This window comes from Balearica regulorum, chromosome 2 (genome assembly GCF_011004875.1).
Source record: "Balearica regulorum gibbericeps isolate bBalReg1 chromosome 2, bBalReg1.pri, whole genome shotgun sequence".
In the NCBI taxonomy this organism is placed as follows: Eukaryota; Metazoa; Chordata; class Aves; order Gruiformes; family Gruidae; genus Balearica; species Balearica regulorum.
Genome location: NC_046185.1, coordinates 51,721,802 through 51,741,956, shown reverse-complemented (window position 1 = coordinate 51,741,956; position 20,155 = coordinate 51,721,802). Strand labels below are relative to the sequence as shown.

Below are 20,155 nucleotides of genomic sequence, written 5' to 3'. Positions count from 1 at the left end.
GGTATAGGCTGTACAGAGCCTTTTTCAGTGCTACTGATTCTTCTGGTAAATTTCTGATTTTTTTGTCAATTTTTTTCACTCTGTGTTTTTTCCAAGGTTAGAAAGCTAGAGAAACATATTCTGGGGCACTGCAAGATGGGAGAGGCACGCATGTCTCCAAAGCAGAGCTACAGCTTCCTCCAGTTACCGACAACAAACGTCCATGACAAATACAAAGAATGCGAGGGAGAAGAAGAGTATCTGGAGAGGTTGCTTATTGATAAGCAGCAAGCACTGCACTTACAAAAGTAAAAAGACATTCATTAATGTTATGAATGCTAAAGCTAGACAATTTTCCCTGGCTAATTACCCACGATTCTTACAGTTCACTAGGCCCAGTAATGGCAGTAAAGCGCCAACCCGGCCGGCGGAGGAATGGAAGCCTGTTAATGAAAAGTTAAGGCAGAGAAAGAGCTGGAAGTGGTTCCCAACACACAAGGTTACGACGAGAAAACTAAAGTCACTGTAAATGAGCAACCTCCAGTACCTGCAGCAGTACAGTATCATCAGCGTGGTGCTTATACCAGGGCAACTCCCTCTGCCAGCATTAACACAGCTACCCATTTCCAAGCCTGCTCGCCCTCAGCTGGTCCCAGGTCTCTACATGACCAGGGATGGTGCTCGGTGGCCTGCCCCCGGCATGCTTTGGTGAATCCCAGCGTCATTCGCAGAGATGTCGGTAGCAAAAGGAACTGCAAAGAGCATGGAAATCCCGTGGCCAGGGAAGCCTTGGGCAGAAGCTTATCACTGAAATCAGCCGTGGAAGACAATGGGCTGAAGGAGGAAATGGTTCATGAGTGACAGGCAGGCAGGTATTTTAGGCTTAATGTTTTATACAATGTCTTTGAAAGGCATCAGCTGGTAGAGTATGTTCACATTGTCAATATTTATACATGTTTTTAACAGATGTGGTTGTCACAAAGATATTAAAGAAGGCAAAGCAGATCACTTACAGTAGGCAATTTCCCCCCACCCCTCCTCCCCACACACGCGTGCTCTCCCCGCATGGGACGCCAAGAGGAATTCACAATTCCTCGGTTTCCTGGTAAAGAGAGAAAAGGAAGGGAAGGCCTATTGCCTTTGACTGAGTAACGGAGAAAACAGGAGACTGGCATGGCAAGTGAAACTATATCAACAGTGATGAGAATTATGACTAAGCCATGTTTCTCCACTTCTGCTTTTTGGCATTATTAGTTTTTAAACAAAAATCCAGTGAGATTGGGAAATGCTCAGAGACAAACTTCCTTCTGCAACCAAGAGGAATTGATAACCGTACCAGACATCCCAGGCCTTGATCCAAAGAAAACATAGGAGGAAAACAAAACCTTCTCTGTCCAGCGTGGGGCAGGTTAAGGCAAATGGGTTAGATGGCACTAAAGCTGTACTGTAACGCTGCTCTGAACAGAGCATCAGTAGAAAAGACACCATGATGCTGCAAAAACAGATTAGGGATGCAGAGGTTTCCAGCAGGACAGCAAGCTGCAGCAAAAACCAACATTCCTGTGCCGGATTTCTCTGCTCCTCTCTTTTTCCCCTGTACTCAATATCAAGGGCTGGGTCAGCCATGGTTTTCTTTCTGGCTAAAAAGTTTTGTCAGCAAGAATGGCAATTTATGCCTATTCCCTATTACAGAAAATCTACTGCAGCTTTTTTAATTCACAAAAGTGACAGATTAGCAGCTCTTCCACAAGCCAGATGTAGTTTAGCTGCATAGAGTAGAGCCTTTACCTCACGCCTCTGTCAGTGCCATTTATTCACCTTTTGAAACTCTCCCGCTACCAGTCTTTGTTTTCTCCTCACCAGTGACTGCTAGGCTATCCGGCATGCCTCTGTGAACAAATATCAGACAGTGACGGATACTGGGATATACTCAAACTTTCTTCCAGGTTCTCCACAAGAAGTAACATATCTCTACCTGCCTCAGCATAGGCGAAAGCCCAAGATGAGTTGCGACCCACTTTTAAGACGCATTATGCATCCCTCAACATGTCAGGTAGACATTATTACCCCCCTCCCTGCTACCCCTTGCCACCTAGCTGGGGATAGGAGAAACTTGGCTCCCTCCTTGATAAAAAGTGGGAGACTGGAAAGGAATAAAAGAAAATACAAAATTACTGGGAAAACCACTAGGAAGTAGAACACTAACGCAGAAGTCAGAGTGCAGGGAAATACAATGCTGCAGTAGAGAAAGGTGGTGGGAACAAGACTGGAGGATTAGAGGGATGTTCTTGGAGGACATTTCCCCTCTTCTCTTCCTCTCCCTCCCTGTCCCACTTGCTTAAACACAAGGGAAATGGATGAACAGGATGGGGTTGGGCACTGAGAAGCAACATCACCCCTCCCTTCTCTGCATAGCACAGCTCTGCTTTCCCTCCTACACTTGTTCCTGGTCTGGCTCCTTTTTAAAAAGCTATTGAATAGTCATGCTGTAAGTGATGAAGTGAGAACACCACCACACTTTCAACATCAGCAAATATTTCTTCAGAACTGTTTGGTTCTGGAAAGTTCCCGTTCATGTACATTTGCTTAAGATGTTCTCCCCTCCCAAATTGTTCCAGATTTTAAAACAAGAAACAGTGCATAGCATGTAGGGACAGCGTATGTTAGGAGACTTTGCTAATTTCAGTTGCACCTCTGGAAGTGTCCAACAGAGCCAATACAGTTAATGTTTCTTTTAATTTAAATATATATATATTTTTTAATCTAACATAGTGGTACATTCTAACATCCAGCAGCTTGGGGCAGAACTGCTCTATAGAGGCAGTCTCTACACTCAGAGTACAACTCTGCTTTTATACCAAACATAAACACTTTCAACAGCCATTGTAAAAAACCTACATATTTTCCCATATATTAGGAAAAAATTCTTCACCAAAAGGGTTGTCAAGCTCAGGAACAGGCTGCCCAGGGAAGTGGTTGAGTCACCATCCCTGGAAGTATTTAAAAGACGTGTAGATGTGGTGCTTAGGGACATGGTTCAGTGGTGGACTTGGCAGTGTTAGGTTTATGGTTGGACTTGATGACCTTAAGGGTCTTTTCCAACCTAACCGATTCTGTGATTCTATGATTCTAAACACTATCTGGCTGTGCCCACACAGCAACTTCCTTTTCCCTGCACAGCTGCATGCCAGCTGTCTGATCTAGGTTAGAAATAAGGAGCTATAAAGGCCTATCGATAGTAGTGCTAAGAGGAGCAAGTTGCACTGATACCACACTAGCAAGTTCCTTCATTAATCATAGAATCATAGAATCATGCTTGTAGAGACAAGACCACCAGTACGCATTAGACTGTCCCGTTCTGGAGGTGCAACTGGGATCCTGTCATGACCAAAACAGTTCTCAAGTACTCAGCCCTGAGTAGAGGAAGCAGCGTATACCTTAATGCCTGCTAAATCACAAAATTTAGTGCTGGGCACACTCTGACAGAGACAAGCACACGCTTACAGCAATTCTGACCCAAAACTGCCTGGAAGGAGTTAGCGCTCATTCAGAGAATGTTCAGAGTAAAACGCCCTCCACTTGGTGTGATTTAAAAATACTTTTGACTGTTTTCTACAGAAATTAAGCTTGTGCAATAAAGCTGTGTGTACACATACATGCATAGCTCTACATAGCTCTCAAATATGCTGACTAGCTTCATACAAATCTGGGAAGTGGGAGTCATCTCCAACATAACACCATGTGCAGGGGTCTCTCAAAGAGACAAACCCTGCCAGTGCCTTCTCCAACAGAAAGACTTCAGCCCCATTAGACACCTTCACGGCAGTGCCACGCCATGGAGGTCAGAAACAAGGAGAGAGCTTCTGCCAAATTTCACACCCTTTCAAATATCATCCACTGTTGTGACAAAACAAAACTCTAAAAGAAATCATTATCCCATTGCCCATGGTACCGTTTCTTTTCCCTAGACAAGATGAGGTCCAAATGCTATGGACTGTGAGCTTCTCTAACACACATAAATATAGACATACATACATATATAGATACATAGACTTAGATATCCACAGACCCAAGCCAAACAAACAAGCATTCAGTCTTCTACCTCCTCTAAGCCACCTGTTTTCCTGCAATTGCTTTGCACCACCATCTCGCAAGCTACACTGACCTTTAAGCCCCTTAATGGTGAAAATATTTGCAAACTTTGATAACACATTTTTTGCTTTTAAGCAGATGCTAAAAAAAAGCCACCTTCCAGTTTGCACAATTCCATTGTTGTTTTTTTGTTTGGTTGGTTTTTTAAAACAACAGTTTTAAAATACATACCACTGCACCACACAGTTTCTTAGTGAGAAGTTTCTCCCTTTCATAAGTTTCTAAATCAATAATCATACTTTCCATGTAATGTGTAACTCCTGCTCTCTGCTGGATGCAACTTCACAGACTTCAAAGGATACCATCAACTAACACAGCAGGAACCCAGCCCTGGCTTTTCAATCAAAACTGCAAAATTAAGACCTTCAGCCAAAATGCAAATGTAAAAGTTCACGCCCAGATGCAGTTTTCAAACAAGAACACAACTGAGAGCCACAGTCAGGCAGGTGACAAATGAAAAATCAACTGATTTTACTGCTTATTTCATGATTCTCCCTTCAACACTGTCAAATAGCTACAGCTTATTCAAGACTTCATGGGTTATTTCTGCACACAGCAGATATTTGCAAGTTCCATAACTAATTCTTCAAAACACTTTCAATAAACACAACTACCTTGAATAAAATTGATTTGCTTCGCACTTCATAGTAGATGGAAAACATCAACTGATTTAAACAAGAGCCTACTTCAAGCAAACTGATATTCAGATATTGTCAGTGCATGGAACCCTGGTGAACAGACACTGGAATCATATAAATGCAAAATCAGAGGCCTGCATTACTTATTTATGGAAATAGGAGTTTTGATTGAACTAAGACAGAAAGAGATACACAGTATTATCATGTTGATGATGCTCACAAGATAAATGGGAATTGAAGTAACTGTCCTACACCGGTGTCCCTGATGTGTTCTTATCAAGGATCTAGAATGTGGTCAGACAAGAGCACACATCCATCTAATCAAATGGACAAGCACATCTTCACTTTTGTTATCCTTATTCCTAACTTCTGCTCTCTCTTTCATTACTTTTGACCATCCTTTCTTAGAACTTAGTATCCATATTCTATAGTTTTCCCATACAACTTTAGCTACCACTACAAGAAAAGAGGTCAACATATAAAAGATGGGATTGTGGATGGAGGAGAATTTACTAAGTCTCTATATACCTTACTTCAAATAAAGCCTTACAAAAACCTAGCGGAAGCCATGCACACCAAATATTCTGGCTTATATGGCTCTTTGAGGAAAGGACTGACTTTTTTTTTTTTTTTAAAATTAAAAAACGCAGGTGAGTCTGGTCAGTGACTCAGGCTCTTTCACTAACTACAAAATAACAAGCCACTTTTATATCTCCAAATCAGAAAAACAACTGAAAGTCTGAATTACTCAATCCCACTAACGGCACTCTGAACAATCAGTTACTGCTCATGTTCTTTGCACATCGTACTTTTGTAATCACTACCTCCCCTTCTGGCAATTTTGTACAAGTTTTATTTTCTGAAGTGGGGTATTGCTAGGGAGTTACTCTGTAAATGTTATTTCTGGAAATGATAGATCACTTGTGCACATGGTGATTAAAAAATTCATAATTGACACCTCGTTACCTCCCCAGGTGTATATTGGCATGTCCATCTATAACCAGAGCCAAAAAAATTCAGCTGCATTCAACTTAGCACTGTTCTTTCAGTTTACGTCCTGCTAAATAAATACTATGAGTAGCTATGAGTTTCCTAAACAAGCCATGGTTGAAAATGAAAACATATACCACATAAAACCAGCTATGATGTATCAAAGGCTTAGTCATTTACCTGAATACATAGTTGATGTACTGTTGGTCCAGATCACTGGGAGAAGAGGGAAAGAAAAAAAGGTGTTCTTTTAGTAATGCAGTTCATTTGGTATAAGAGATCAGTGTATTAAGTAGTAGTATAACACTGTAATATTACATAATATTATCTATGACACAATGTTATAGCTAGGTAATACTAACGTTATATTATAACTATATATATTATACCATAATCTATATTATAATATTATCAATATATTAATCAGCATATTAATTTACACATCATTTGCACATTCTTTCTGTTGTTACTGTGTCAGTGGGAGTCTCATTTAAAGTGAAGATAAAGTGAGACCAACTAAAATTTAGACCCTTTAAACAGGATCTATCCATATCCTATACATGCATGTATTATGTACACATACATAATCTGCAGTGGCAACATATACATCTCCATCCATACAGACAACTGCAGATTGTAGACACTGTGAACATGTAATGCCACCTGCTTTCAGAACAACTACTGTCTGGGTGACGTTCTAACATGCACGTGGGATTAGCGCAAGGTCTCAAGGTTTTTAAGGTACTCAGCCATTCCAGTCCTGTGGCAAGTCACCAGCTGCTAAACACTTTTGAGACTGTGTCACAAAGGCAGATACTGACAGATTCAAACCATGCAGCTTTCAAGGCTAACGCAAACGAACAATTCCTCTTAATGCCTGTGCCAGTAATTAGGGGTTCTTTTTCCAGGACTGTCATCATCCTTTGATAACACGCTGTTTAATTCAGTGTTCGAGTTCACAGTATAACTATCAATAACCACATGCTGTTGTTATCAACACTAAATAAGTCTCCTCTTGCAAGAGAAGTCATTAATGATTAACCAAGTGGCCCAGCTCAGACTGATAATGCAGAGATCCCTAGAGTCTACCTGACTGCTGCACAGGTGTCTCTAACCCTCTTTGATAGGAACCTCTTTCTTTTTAAAAGAATAAGAAAACACATTACCTTAAAGAGCTAGGTTTCCATAACTTGTGAAATACTTTGTAAGCCCCTGTAATTGAAATGACATGTGTAATTACCATAACATGCAATCATTCTGACAAACGACAGCTTGTTTGGTTGTGGTACGAGCAGACATGGAGCCCCTCTAAATTACAGTTTAGCAACACGGCACAAAGGATGCCTAAACCATGAGTAAAATGAACCCATTGCTTCAAATGAATGGTTTTCAAAGTGTTATCTCAGAGCACTGTCATGCCATGCGTTTCTGCTAGTCCTTCTGAAGAAGAGACAACTCCTAGCTCACGGCAACTACAAAGGAAAGTGTGTGCGTGTATGTACGTACATGTAAATACATACAGAAAAGTGTTGCAGAATGGTTTCTTCAGCCCACCCCATTTTTTGGGTAACTTCTATAGTGTTTTCATCTATGTAGACCTCTACAGCTGCTGGCTCTGAACTGTCTTTCCTGTTTAGAGTTCTCTCACCTCTAGGGTCTCCGGGTTCTTTACATTTTTGACCTACCTACCTCTTGGTTAGCTCCCATTTCTATTCTGGGAAGAGCTTTAAGCACTCAAGGAAGGAACAATACAACTTTAGGCTCTATTTTTTTCAGACCCTTTATTCAAGGCTTCTTTTTTTCTTTTTTTTGATTCATAAAGAAAACCAGAACATGAAAAGCAAATCCAGTAGAACACTATATAATAGATGTCCTCAATTCTGCACCCATTAGACAAACTGAAGGGCAGAAAACATGTCCTTTCTCTAATGTTCTGTCTTGATTAACTGTGCAATAAGTTAGTTCATCTATTTGCCCTTTCTTGTAGCATCTTTATTCTGTGTCAGTTGATAGGAAATGTAATTACACAAAAAAAGACCCCAACAGTCCTATCAACAACTTTCTCTTGAAAACAAGAGAAATGGAAAGAAGCTCTATTTTGAGAGTAAACATTATGTTGGCACCTCCTACACGTTTCAAGCACACAGAAGAGGCCTCCTGAAGACTCTCTAAGCAGTTTTCCACCTCCATGGCCTCGCACTGCTTTACAAATGAGACCTCCTGACTTTGAGAAAGCAATAACATCACTTGTTACAGCAAACAAGTATATGAAGTGAAAAATCCTTAGCTTTTTGTTTTATCTAAATAAGCAAATGCTTACCATATAACATTTCCTAAAGGAAAAAAATTATACTATTTCTTATTTGTCTATTAACAAAATTTTAGAATGGGATCTCTAGACCTCCCTAGACACAAATACACATAAACACATTACCTCTGCCCTGAAAATTTTACAGTATGAACAGACAAAATTAGGAAGGAATCAATCCTAATTTGCAGACAAGACTTAACATATGAATGAGTCTACTCGCTAAGCCTATAGGACAGCTAAGAACCAAATAAAGTCCCTTATTATCCAGCCTAATGCTCCAAAAGACACAAATCTCCTACTTAAAAATTACTGCTCTTGTTTTCTTCGTATTTTTTGGGTCTGATTGTTTCTAGCTTTTCAGGGAAGAATTATGATTTATCCAAATAAATATTTAGTCTGAAAAAGACAAAAGAACACCTGACAGGTTATGCAACTCATTGTTAAAATTTTTAAAAAATGCATATGATTGCATAAAACCCCCCAACATTTCAACATCCTTCCTCTGGGAGCATATTCCATGATATTTTAGAATATTTTTGTCAGTTTTTAAATAAAATCAGTGTGTGCAATAAAGCTCCAAGTTATTGCTTTTTTTTTATTTCATGTTTCTTCTCCCCTCGGAAAGAAGTGTCTCTTAGTAGGCAACCATCAAAAACTCCCACAAGAGTTTAGTGCTGATTAAAATTGTATGTGCATTTTCTCATCTCCTGTTAACTGACTGAAATATCTAGTATATTCTGTTATTGTTTTCAATGTAAAAGCTATAAAAGGAAACCACTTTCTTACATTTACTGAGCTGCTTCATTCTTTCCAAGTGATTCTCACATTAAGAACCTTAAATATCAGTAACTTCATAATAAAGCTGATTTCCCCAACACATTTACTCTTCCAAATTCTTTTTCAAAAAGAAAATGACTTACCTACACAGATCAAGTGAATTAGAGCCCATAAATAACCGTTTGGATCAAACTGCAATGAAGAACATCTACATAAATAAAAGCACGTTCATGTAAACATATGTATTGCTATTCCCCTGCAGTTAGCTTTACAAAGCAAGTACAGTGAGTGGGAGCTATGCTACAAAGAAAGAGAAGATGGCTAAAGAAGACTAGGAAGACTGAAGTTTTTCCTGTCCTGCTTAGACACCTGGCATACGCCCGTTACCCAGGCTGTCGGCTAGTCTTGGCAAGAATAGCTCTGTTTCTTTCAAAGATGTACACCACTTTAAACAATCTGAGCATAAGGACCCCGGTCTGTTTAGTCTTGCACTGGCAGGCAGGGAGGGGCAAGAGGATCAGAAGAGCATCACTAAGGTTTTTGCCTTGTCTCCTTTCCCCTCTCAGCCCCTGCAGCAGCTAAGCAGTCTCTCTCCCCAAGGCTCCAACTAAACACAGAGTATCAAAAAGAGTGCTTTAAACAGACATCTGTCTCTGAGCAAGGTCAGCTCTCTTCACAATCAATGGGGAAAAAAAAAAACCATTTTTGAGAGGAATTCACCTGGCGTATTTTAGATGTCTGCTTTCAGGGGAGATGGATTATACACCAGAAGTTCCTGCTCTGCACCATGGACTATGAAGGGACCTACCACAAGTGCAACACTTCTGATGGCTACATTTGATCAGATGCATCCAGACAAGTACCCAGATTCATCCCAACTGACTTCAGATATTAACTAAAGTATCTACAACAAAGCAGCAGCCTTCCTAAGTGTCCAAAAGAGAAAAGCACCTCCGAGGAACAGGATCTTTGCTGGACTGAGCACTCTCTGGAGCTACCTCCTTTCTTTCTCCAGCTACAGAAAGCATGTAGAGTGATTACAAAGCTACTTTAGGAACCTCCTGAGAGTACGTGCAATTAATTCAAACCTAAGCAATTTGCTCTAAGCCCTATAAGAAGTTAAACCGTGTATTCCCCAGACTCGACCTTCACCAAAGAGCTGTATGTCTGCACTGCTCAGAGGTTTTACCATGATGCCAACACATTAAAACCAGCAAGACTACAACACAGCAATAGGCAACATTTACAATTCCTTTGCAGGAATCCCACCCCAATTTGCAAGTAAAAGCTGCATCCCTCATATGCTAACAAGATGTCAAAGATCAAGGTCTAACTAGAGCTGCTTTACAAAGCAGAGCTCACCTGTGTGTCACACAGAGGAAGGCACACTGCTGCTACCAGGAGGAACAGCACACTGTGGAGAAGAAAAAAAAAAACAAACAACAAACGAGACCAAAAGCTGGATTTGTACTCGCAGCAAAGTATAAGTAATTCCACTCAATTTTACACTGACATTTCATTTATTTTTTATCCCATATTTAAAAAGCAATTCCTGCCACCAACATTAAGTTTTACATCATGCATTCTTCGTAACTCATACACAGCAAAGTTGCATGAGAAGAGAAGCAGCACAAAACATCTCAGCAGTGATGAAACAAGTTTTTTGGTAGGGAATATTATTCTTCACTTGCCATCTTGCCTCCCTATGCTGCTTCAGAAAGCCAAAATCAACCAATTTCTGACCGTGAATGGCTACCAAAAAGTTCTTTCATTAAGGTGAATTGCCTATTACAACAATAGTGTGACTCCATTGAAAGTTAAGGTGTAACTCCAGAACACAAGGCAAAGTGGGAGTGAGTGGTATTACGCTAGAAATGGCTTAAGGACAGTGCAAGTCCTCCCCTAGTCCATTGATTTGGACTAAAAGAATTCTTAACCTGTGGCTGAGTCAGTATTTCTACAGGCTACGCTGAATACACTGATGTGAAATTTCTGTGGCCTGTCACTATTAATAATAACAAACATTTGCTTTTGCAGCTAATTTTCCTGCTCTCTAGAGGCATAGAAAAAGACAGAATAAAGATGATAAAAACCCTGGTATCCTTGAAAATAATCCGGTGGTGCAAACAAGGCCACAGCAAGTCAGATAATGGAAACAACAGGAAGAAATTAGGAAGATGGTGCCTCTAAGTACACTAAATAACCACCCAACATTATCCACTCTAAGTACAGCTAAAAGATTACACAATGTGGAGGACAGCAAATATGCATTCATCAAAGGGATGAGGGGGGGAGAGAATGAAACTTTTAATACATGACTGGCTGACTTCTGCTTGTCCCTTTCTATCTCCTTTTTGAAGCCTAAACAACTAGGGCCAACGAGGGTTGGTAGGTTGTGTGGCTTAATATGAACGATTCCAGGAGAACTGGATATCACTCACCTTTTCTTTCTTAGGAAAGGCATTTTTAGCTATTTTCTATCACATTAATTATCTTTCTCTTACTGTTTAAAATTACCCACAGGAACTTCAAATCTGATTTCTATCTCCTTTCCAAAAACATACTTATAAGCACTGCTTTGTTATTCAGGAAGACTGGCTTTCTGGCTTTTTTTATTTTTATAAGGAGAAAAAAGTGTCTCTATTTAAGCACTTGTTAAAAAAAAAATAACCCACAACATTTTAAAAATATTTAATTACTCCTATGTTGCAATTTAGGCTCACCACCCACAGGAATGTGCCTTACATTCTTCATTGTTTTGGTGTGCCATTATCTAAAGCAAATACAGAAGCTGGAGCCAAAACAAGTCTGAATCTGAATCTGAGCAGTTTTAAAAGCTTACCTACAGACTTTCAGATGAGAGGTCTGCTGTAAAAAAGAAAGTATGATTAAAAAAATTAAAATTTAAAAATAAAAATGGTGAAACAGAGCTTTCTCCTTCCAAAAACAGGAAAGTGATGACAACTGATCTTACTACACCAAACACATTAAAAATCCAATGAGTGACATTGAACAGCCCATTATGTTTGAGCACTGCTTAGCAAATTTAATATGAAAAAAAGAACCAGGCCTACAGATCAGTCTACTTCAACTTGATTTATATTTTCAGATTACGTACCAGCAGGTAAACCTAAAACCAGAGATGAACTTTATACCTGGTCTATACCAAAACTATGTAATAGTTGAGTATTCTTAATTAATTAGGTACTAGTCCAGCCAAATCAGTCTTGGTCTAAACTCAGGAGAGTTTCCCAATCCTTTAGTCCAAAATTACTCTCTAGAAGCTTCCCAGCAAGACCTGTGTTTGCATTATCCTTGTCCACAGTGCTTTTGTTTTCCAACAGAGGAGACATAAATGTCTGAGCTAGAAGGAAAATATGAAACACTTTGAGAGGGACACTAATCAGAGGACAATGCAACAAGGAACGCACCATGGTACACACTGCTATGTTCCTTAGGCATAACCTTAGTGACCTCTTCAGTGTGTTAGGAGTAGCAAACATGGGCTATTTATTTGTCTTCTATATATACACAGAGGCAATGAATGGAAGATCACTTCCACAGCAAGCCAGGGGCCGCTGTAGAAACAACTTTGTGATAAATTATTTCCCAGCATTACCTCACACAGCAGCTCTCTGGTCAATTAGAAAAGCATTTCATGGCCTAAAAAGGAGGATTCCCAATGTAGTTTGTAAGGACTTGTAGTTGTGTGAGCTCTTACTAAATTACTTTCCTGACTTTAATAGATCTTGGGACAGATTCTCGAGCATTCAAAACAAATCCAAAAATGCACTGCTTTTCCTGCATTTCATGTGGAGATGTGATCTATCTGTAATCATGCAATACATCAGATACTAAATGGATTATAGTAGTTAGATCTAAGGACCCAGTCCTCCTCCCTCTCAGCTCAAACAATGAGAATCTTACGTGGGGCATGAGAGAGAGGTGATACTCATTTTCAAAAGGAAAAACAAATAGGACCAAGCCAGTCTTAAAAATGCAGATCAAACTGTCGATACACGTTTGCAGTGTTTCATCAACTACAGCGGAAAAGAAAACATCAATATAGATACTTGTCAACAGCAAAGCTCTCTCTGGGTGTCATTAATGACTAGCTATCACAGCGAGACTAGAAAAGCACATGGCAGTAATGCTCGTATTAAAATAAATTAGGTGTCTTGTTACGGGGCAATTATATCACAGGAGGTACCTTGAATATATCAATTAACAGATCAATTACCTCTTTCTGCACAAACTTCTGGAACCCACAGGTTATAACTTCTGCCGCATTGTGCACGGTGAGGAACACTGGGATCGGCTGCCATTGGGAGAGAACAAAAATGCCCAAATCAACCCAGAACAGTCACACACATAGGAAAGGGGCATTCCTCTTAGGAACAGCTGTCCCACATGTTTGTGGTTGTGGTTTTTGTTCTGTTTTTTAAGCTGTAAACCCATGCCACATCTCCTAAAAGGGACTTAGACCCATTCCAATCACTATTACATGGCACAGGCATCTTTAAATGCAGACCCTGCTTGCTGCTTCTCCCAATTTCGAGCGCTCAGTTGCTTTGGTTGTACACAGCTACCTCGGTGAGATTTGCTCCAGGTTTCTGCCTCTAGTTTTGCCTCTCTGTTCAAATATCTGCAGCCTCCACAGTAAACAGTTCTCAGTAGTCTTTCCAGCTCTGTCTACTGGAACTAAGAATACAGTGTGACTCCTAGCAACAGAATTATGGGCAAGATGATTTTAGGTGATTGCTTTCAGTTACTGCTAGGAAGAGCTGCCCAAAATAAGGGTAGAAATGTAATAGTTCATACACGAGTGATGTTGAAATTATACCCATTGAGGTATCTGGACACCATCCCAACATGAAATCATTAAGAAACAAACCCCAGTGATAACAATAATGAATCAAACACCCATTGCCCCAGGCAAACTCATCCAGAATTAGTGGTTCATAATTCTTCCTCCAAATCAGATCCATGGTCTCTCAGACAGTTGAAACAGAAGCAATTCTCTGCTCCAATTAAGATAATCTAAAGAGTAAGGCAGTTTTAGGAAGCAGTATTTCCCCACTTATGTACAGTATTTAAATCACACGAGTAGAGAATGAGTTAATTCCTCAGTGATGTCCGTGCCTTTTAAGTATCAGGTGATATAAGCAGCAAATATCTCTTAAGTTTGACTTCGTACTCAGAAATCTGTATTTTTCTGGATTTTTCTTTTCATTCACATAAAGCTGGATAAGCATTGCTAATTAAATATTTTAAGTCATAATGACAACTTGTGGGGATCCATAAACACAACAGTTACACCAAGATAACTTTTAATACCTCTAAACAAGCAAGGAATGAAAATCACACAAACACAACTGGCATGAAGTTGTCAGCCCCAGCTTCACTGATTCTGAAAACCAATTCTCAACCCTGTTGCTGGACAACTGAGAACATAAAACCAGAAGTGTCAAACATAAGCATCCTGAGCTTGACACAATAATAGGAAATACAAGAAATAACCATACACAAGGAAAGCTGACAGCAGAATTTACATTCTTCCTTTTATGAAGCCAATTTATTGGGTTTTTGTTTCCTCCCCCTTGCTTTTGGCTCGTCCAAATGTGTTTTGGAGCCAACAATGGCTCCAGTTTGCCTAGCCCAGTTAACCTTCTCCATATGTCTATTGTCTTTGATGTGACTATTTCTTAGATTTGTGAGTGGGCTTAAAGCTTACGAAAAGAAAGGTTTGCTGGTTGGGCAGGCAGGGTGAATAGACTCTGTACAAACCTCCCCTCACAGCTCCGCATACTTTTGTTAATGCATCACAGTCCAGAGCTAAGCAGCCCTCCTCCAGTTCCAGCCCTGAACTCCTGGGCAGGGGAGACTGCCAGCACCTCTAGGGAGAGGCACAGAGATTAAGATTGTAGCCCTGCCAGTATACAGGAGTGTTTGAAAGTGGGTCTCCCTGGCTTTCATCAAAAAAGTGCACGTAATTTCTGCTTTAGGAATAAATCCATTTAATTCAAATACACTGCTGAGGTGATCCAGTTTAGGTACGAGTTTGGGAGAGTCCATTTTCCTTCTCACTATGTCATAAAATTGTTGTACACAAAGTTACTGTAAGTAAAGCTTCTATTCTAGGATTGAATTCAATTCTAGGATTGAATTTAGCCCCAGTACAAGGCATTGCATAGTAACTATGGCCTAAGACTACTTGTCTTTTTGTTTTGCCTCCAAAATGCCCACAGAAATAGGCCTTTAAATCCCCATGTACAACAAAAAGCCATGCAGAAATGGGAGATGCTCCTTAAGAAAGGTTTGGGACACAAATCAAAACCATTCACAGCCCCTCTGCCACTCCAGCGCATCTCACTCTGAATGGCCAGGGCAGGGACAGAGGAGAGACAAGGTAACTTACGGGATGACTGGGAAATAAGAAGAAATAGCAGAGAGGATGTGATTCATACCTCCTCCACCTCCCAGGTGAGCAGACAGAAAAGATGCTGCTGCCATGCTTTACTGCTGTTTTCAGACAGGGCTCTCCTTGGAGATCTTTGCTCAGTTTACACCAGGGAAGCCCAATGGGACTCGCTTTGATGAGGAACCAAGAGGAAGTAAATGCAATCACCCCAAGACAGAGCTAATCTGGAGGCATGGGGCTTCTGAGCACAGGCCTGTGCCTTCCAAAGGTCACTTGGGTCCCAGATGAGGCCCCCAGCCATGTTTGTGAGGACAGAGACTTCCTATCCTCTTCTGCCCTGCCTCTCCACTGGGATGTTCAAGGGATCACTACAAGCAGAATCTTGTCCAAAATTCCCTTTCGATCGTTCTTGGCATTTAGGAGCTGGCAGGAGGGAGCTGGCTCTGGATTAAGATGCATTGACAGAATGCAGAAGGGAACTAGTGCAGTGTATGGCCTTGCAGACTGCATAACAGCAGCAAAACATTGCTGGTTTTAAAAATTCATGTCACCGCTGTTTGTTTTGTTTTTTTTTTTAAGAAAGACTATATCATTAAAGTAAAAAGCATTCAACTTTAATGACAGCAGATTTGATATCCTTTAAACATTTGGTAGGTTATTGTAATTCAAATGGATCGTAAAACTGATTAATCTAACTCTTCCATAATCTCTTTCCAACTTTCAATTTATTTTTTCAAATCCTGTAAAGCATCAAAAGCCTCTCACTGAAACGGTCTTCATCCTTCTCCTGGAAGGATGTCCCACAGATCTCACAGCCCCATTCCCGCTTTTGCAAAGTCACAGCTAGCAACTTCTTCAGCTTCTTCCCTGTTTGCTCAATTCAGATGACTGAGGATCTGTTCTGCAAAACACTGAGTGCCCTGGAGAGATGCTGAGTGCTTTGGACTGTCACAGAAGTGCTCTTTGGTACTGCTCAATGCTTCCTAGGATGGGATTGCTGCTCTAGCACCACCAACAATGTACATATTATTTAAACCCCTCCTCCCTTCTTTCCTCCCAACCCAGGAACAGCATTAAACACCTTGTATGACGGGAATGGTCTTTGCTCGTAAAGTAGAGGTAATAAAGAACCGACTTCTACTTGCACATTCCTTACCAATCTAGAGAGTGCCCTAGAGCCAGCATAAATAATGCCAACAAACAGTACGGAAGCAGGAAGCCATGACAGGATTTCAGACCTGTGAAAACAATTAAAATCCCATTACTTCACCACATTGTGTTTACATACAGTCAGCAACAGTTGCTTGCAAGGAATATAGTAATACGTATATATGCACATATATTTCAAAGGTGTGCACATTAAATTCATTCTCTGATTGTTCAGTATTTGTCCCATGTAGTAAAGAAGTCTGAGACAGTAATTAATCACTTTGTCTAATCCCAGATAGGAGCTATCTGCAGATATATTTTCTCTCTTTTACCTTCCCTGGCTCCTCTCCCTGCAAACTTGTTTGTTTCATAGCAATTACTCCTATTGGTTTTAAGGGAGAGAAATTTCAACTAATTTCCTTGATGCACTGTAAAAGGAAGAAAATCTGACAAATGCAGGCATAAAATGGCGTACTTGCACAGATAGCACACATTTTCACTACGTACAAATACACTTGCCCACCCACACATTAATTTCTCAGCCAGATTTACAAAGCGATTCTTCCTAAAGATCAGATTGTCTCTGTGGGAGCCTTGTCTCTTGAGATTTCCTAATGATACTCCTTTAACTAAGTCAAACTCCTAGAGGCAGTTTGACAACTAATGGAGGAATGAAGTCATCACAGATTGATCTAATATTTTTTTTTAGCCATGGTTATTCCAGTAGGGTCAGGTTTCAGTTCTGAGAAGGGGCTTCAGAATTTGCATTTTTTCTTTTTAATCTTGGTACTTGAGGGGAAAAAGGGATCAGGTAGGCGGTAAATTTCAGAGAAAATAACATGAGATTTTGAGCAAGGAAGGAAAGGAGTAGCAGTGATCTAAAGGCCTGATCCAAAGACTTCCCAGGACTGAAGACACTGCTACCCCCATTCACTCTTCCCAAGCTTTGAACTAAAGTCAAGAAAATGCTAGTGAATAATGCTGGTTCTCAAAACAAAACTAAACTGCTTGCAGTCCCTTAATTTGGATTACAGATCCAACTAAGCATGTAAGAGTTAAAACGTAATTATAGGTACTGCTACACTACCACGCTTCATGGAACACAAGAAAAATAGACCACTCAATGATGAAATCAGAACAGTCTGAATGAAGATAAAACATGCCCAAAGATTCATGTAAACCCAGACAAGGAAAAAACCCTAAACATCATGTTTCCTTTGTGTTTTGTCCCGGTTTCGGCTGGGATAGAGTTAATTTTCTTCCTAGCAGCTGGTACAGTGCTGTATTTTGGATTTAGGATGAGAACAATGTTCATAATGCATTGATGGTTTTAGTTGTTGCTGAACAGTCAAGGACTTCTCAGCTTCTCATACCGCCCTGCCAATGAGAAGGTGGGGGGTGCCCAAGAAGCTGGGACGGGACACAGCCAGGACAGCTGACCCAGACTGGCCAAAGGGATATTCCACATCATATGATGTCATGCTTTGTATATAACTGGGGGGAGGCTAGTCTGCAGGCACCGTGGCTCAGGAACTAACTGGGCATCGGTGAGCAGGTGGTGAGCAGTTGTGCTGTACATCACTTGTTTTGCATATGATGATCATCATCATCATCATCACCATCTTCCTTTTCTGTCCTATTAAACTGTTTTTATCTTAACCCAGGAGTTTTACTCTTTTTTTATTCTCTTCCCCATCCCACTGGTTGAAGGTGTGAGGGGGAGCAAGTGAACTGCTGCGTCGTAGTTTCAGCTGCCTGCTGGGTTAAACCACAACATTTCTATACATAATTCTCTAAGATACTTGATCAAAAACCCAGGGTAATGGGGATCCTTTCATTGGCATAAATATTTGCTCTGTTTTTTGGGGTAGTGACCATCATTTTTTATAAAAACACTGTTCCGTTTAAGGAACACTGGAAGTTAATAACCTTGGATACCAACAAAAATACCGCCACCCTACTGGAACTGCAACAAATGGAAGAAAGAGAGAGGGAAGAAAAGAATGGAAAGCTGGGAAGATGAAAGGAACACACGATGAAAACTGAATTTTCATTTAGAGCATAACACTCTTTCATGTTCCCCACCACTAAATTCTAGGAATGTTCGTCTCCAGTGCGGTGCTGTGAAGTGCAATGGAAAAGGATTTCAGATGCTTTTTCCATGATGGAAGCGTAGAATTTTATGCTGCCAAGTGAGAATTTCAGGACTGAAAAAGAATGCATGGATGTTTGATGTAACGTGTCAGCACCAACAATCTGTCTTGTATGTAAACCAATTAGTCGCTTCTTATGTTGGCAATACAGTGATGTACATGCAAAACAGGAAAGCTCAGTGACACGAAGAACTGATGAGCTTGTAGTTGTAGAGCTAGATCCAAAGCCCACTAAAGTCAATAGGTAACTTCCCCTAAACCACACTTAGGAGCTTTGGTTTAAGGCTCTGAACTGCTGCTTAGCTGTGGGGAAAATTCAACACTACAAGAAATGCCAACCAGAACACGTAGGACTTAAGTGCCTACAAGGGTTAGGCGGAACCTGGGTGGCAGTGCTGGAAGCATTATACAGATGCTACACATATTCCTCGGCGCTCCACAGAGCCCTTGCTTTGGATACAGGTTTTGCAGACAGTCACCATTCACCTTTTAAAAACAACAATATCAGTGACAGAGTCCCTTAGAGCTGGGAGTACCGGGGGGAAGCAGATGAAAAGCAGGATATCCACAAAACCCAAGAGAAACTACTCTAAGTAGTATGTTTTTATTTGGTCTTTATTGTGAAGCTAGCATTTCTGACTTTAGACAAAGTGTGATGGTATCTCTGTAATAAATAAATGCTGCTGAGACACTCTGGGATAACCTGAACTGGCTCCAACAGCACATGACATCAGTCCACATGAAAGAAATACCGAGACTTTGTGGAAATAAACAAACAAATGGGTAGCAGCTTATTATTTGAAGCACGACAAAACTGGGGACTAGATATGGTATTCTTAAGTATCCTATACATACACCAAAAAACCCACAAAAAAATCCCAGATAGATTCAGAGACCACGATTCTGTAAGGCGGGGTGGAAATGTCCTCACCTTTGGAGGGGGAAGGAACTTGAGAAGAAGTGGTAGACATTATGTTTGTTTGTCTACATAATGTCTGCCACTTCTTGTGGAGAGTTTTTTGTTTGGTTAGTTTTTTGGGGGGTGGTTGGTTTTTGGTTTTGGTGTGGTTTTGTTTGTTTTTTTTAAATACAGGAGATACATGCTACAAGTCTAGTTCAGCAAAGCATTAAAGCACGTGCCTAATTCTTCTGAAGAAAGATTTAAACTCATGCTTAAGTAGTTGGCTGAATTATAGTCAAAACATATCCATTAATTCAGGTCATTTAATTTGGTTTATTCTAGAGCAGGCATTCTGTGTTAGATAAACTAATAAAGAGGTTTCTCAAGACGTATTTTTAATCCCTATATTATTTCCTATAGTGTGCTGACATCTAGTGGCGTGAAGTCTCCATCATCAAAACACAAACCAATTTTTCACCAAAACCTTTCTTAGATAAAAATATCCTCTTCAACAGCAGAAAATGGTTCTTGTCCATATTTTATTTAATGTCTTCCAAGTTTTGAAAAAATGAAAATATATTTTCCAATCTTGAAAAAAAATTCAACTTTTTTAATTTCACAATTTAAAGCAAAAGTAATCATCTAGCGATGAAAGGTTGAACTAAAAGGACATTACTGATGGCT

At 40.2% G+C, this 20,155-nt stretch overlaps 1 protein-coding gene across 6 annotated transcripts in view; it reads right to left on the bottom strand.

Moving 5' to 3' along the window:
• SLC35D4 (solute carrier family 35 member D4) overlaps positions 1-20,155 on the bottom strand; it is an 82,593-nt gene that overhangs the window by 55,950 nt on the left and 6,488 nt on the right. For 4 of the 6 annotated variants that reach the window (XM_075744258.1, XM_075744254.1, XM_075744257.1 and 1 more), the window contains exons 4-10: positions 16,425-16,506; positions 13,088-13,165; positions 11,690-11,715; positions 10,210-10,261; positions 8,991-9,039; positions 6,926-6,971; positions 5,940-5,975 (exon numbers count right to left, since the gene is read on the bottom strand). In XM_075744258.1, coding sequence (XP_075600373.1) covers positions 5,940-5,975; positions 6,926-6,971; positions 8,991-9,039; positions 10,210-10,261; positions 11,690-11,715; positions 13,088-13,165; positions 16,425-16,506 — 369 coding nt within the window. The remainder of the gene's footprint in view (positions 1-5,939; positions 5,976-6,925; positions 6,972-8,990; positions 9,040-10,209; positions 10,262-11,689; positions 11,716-13,087; positions 13,166-16,424; positions 16,507-20,155) is intronic. The other 2 variants (XM_075744259.1, XM_075744255.1) reach the window with 1 other exon arrangement.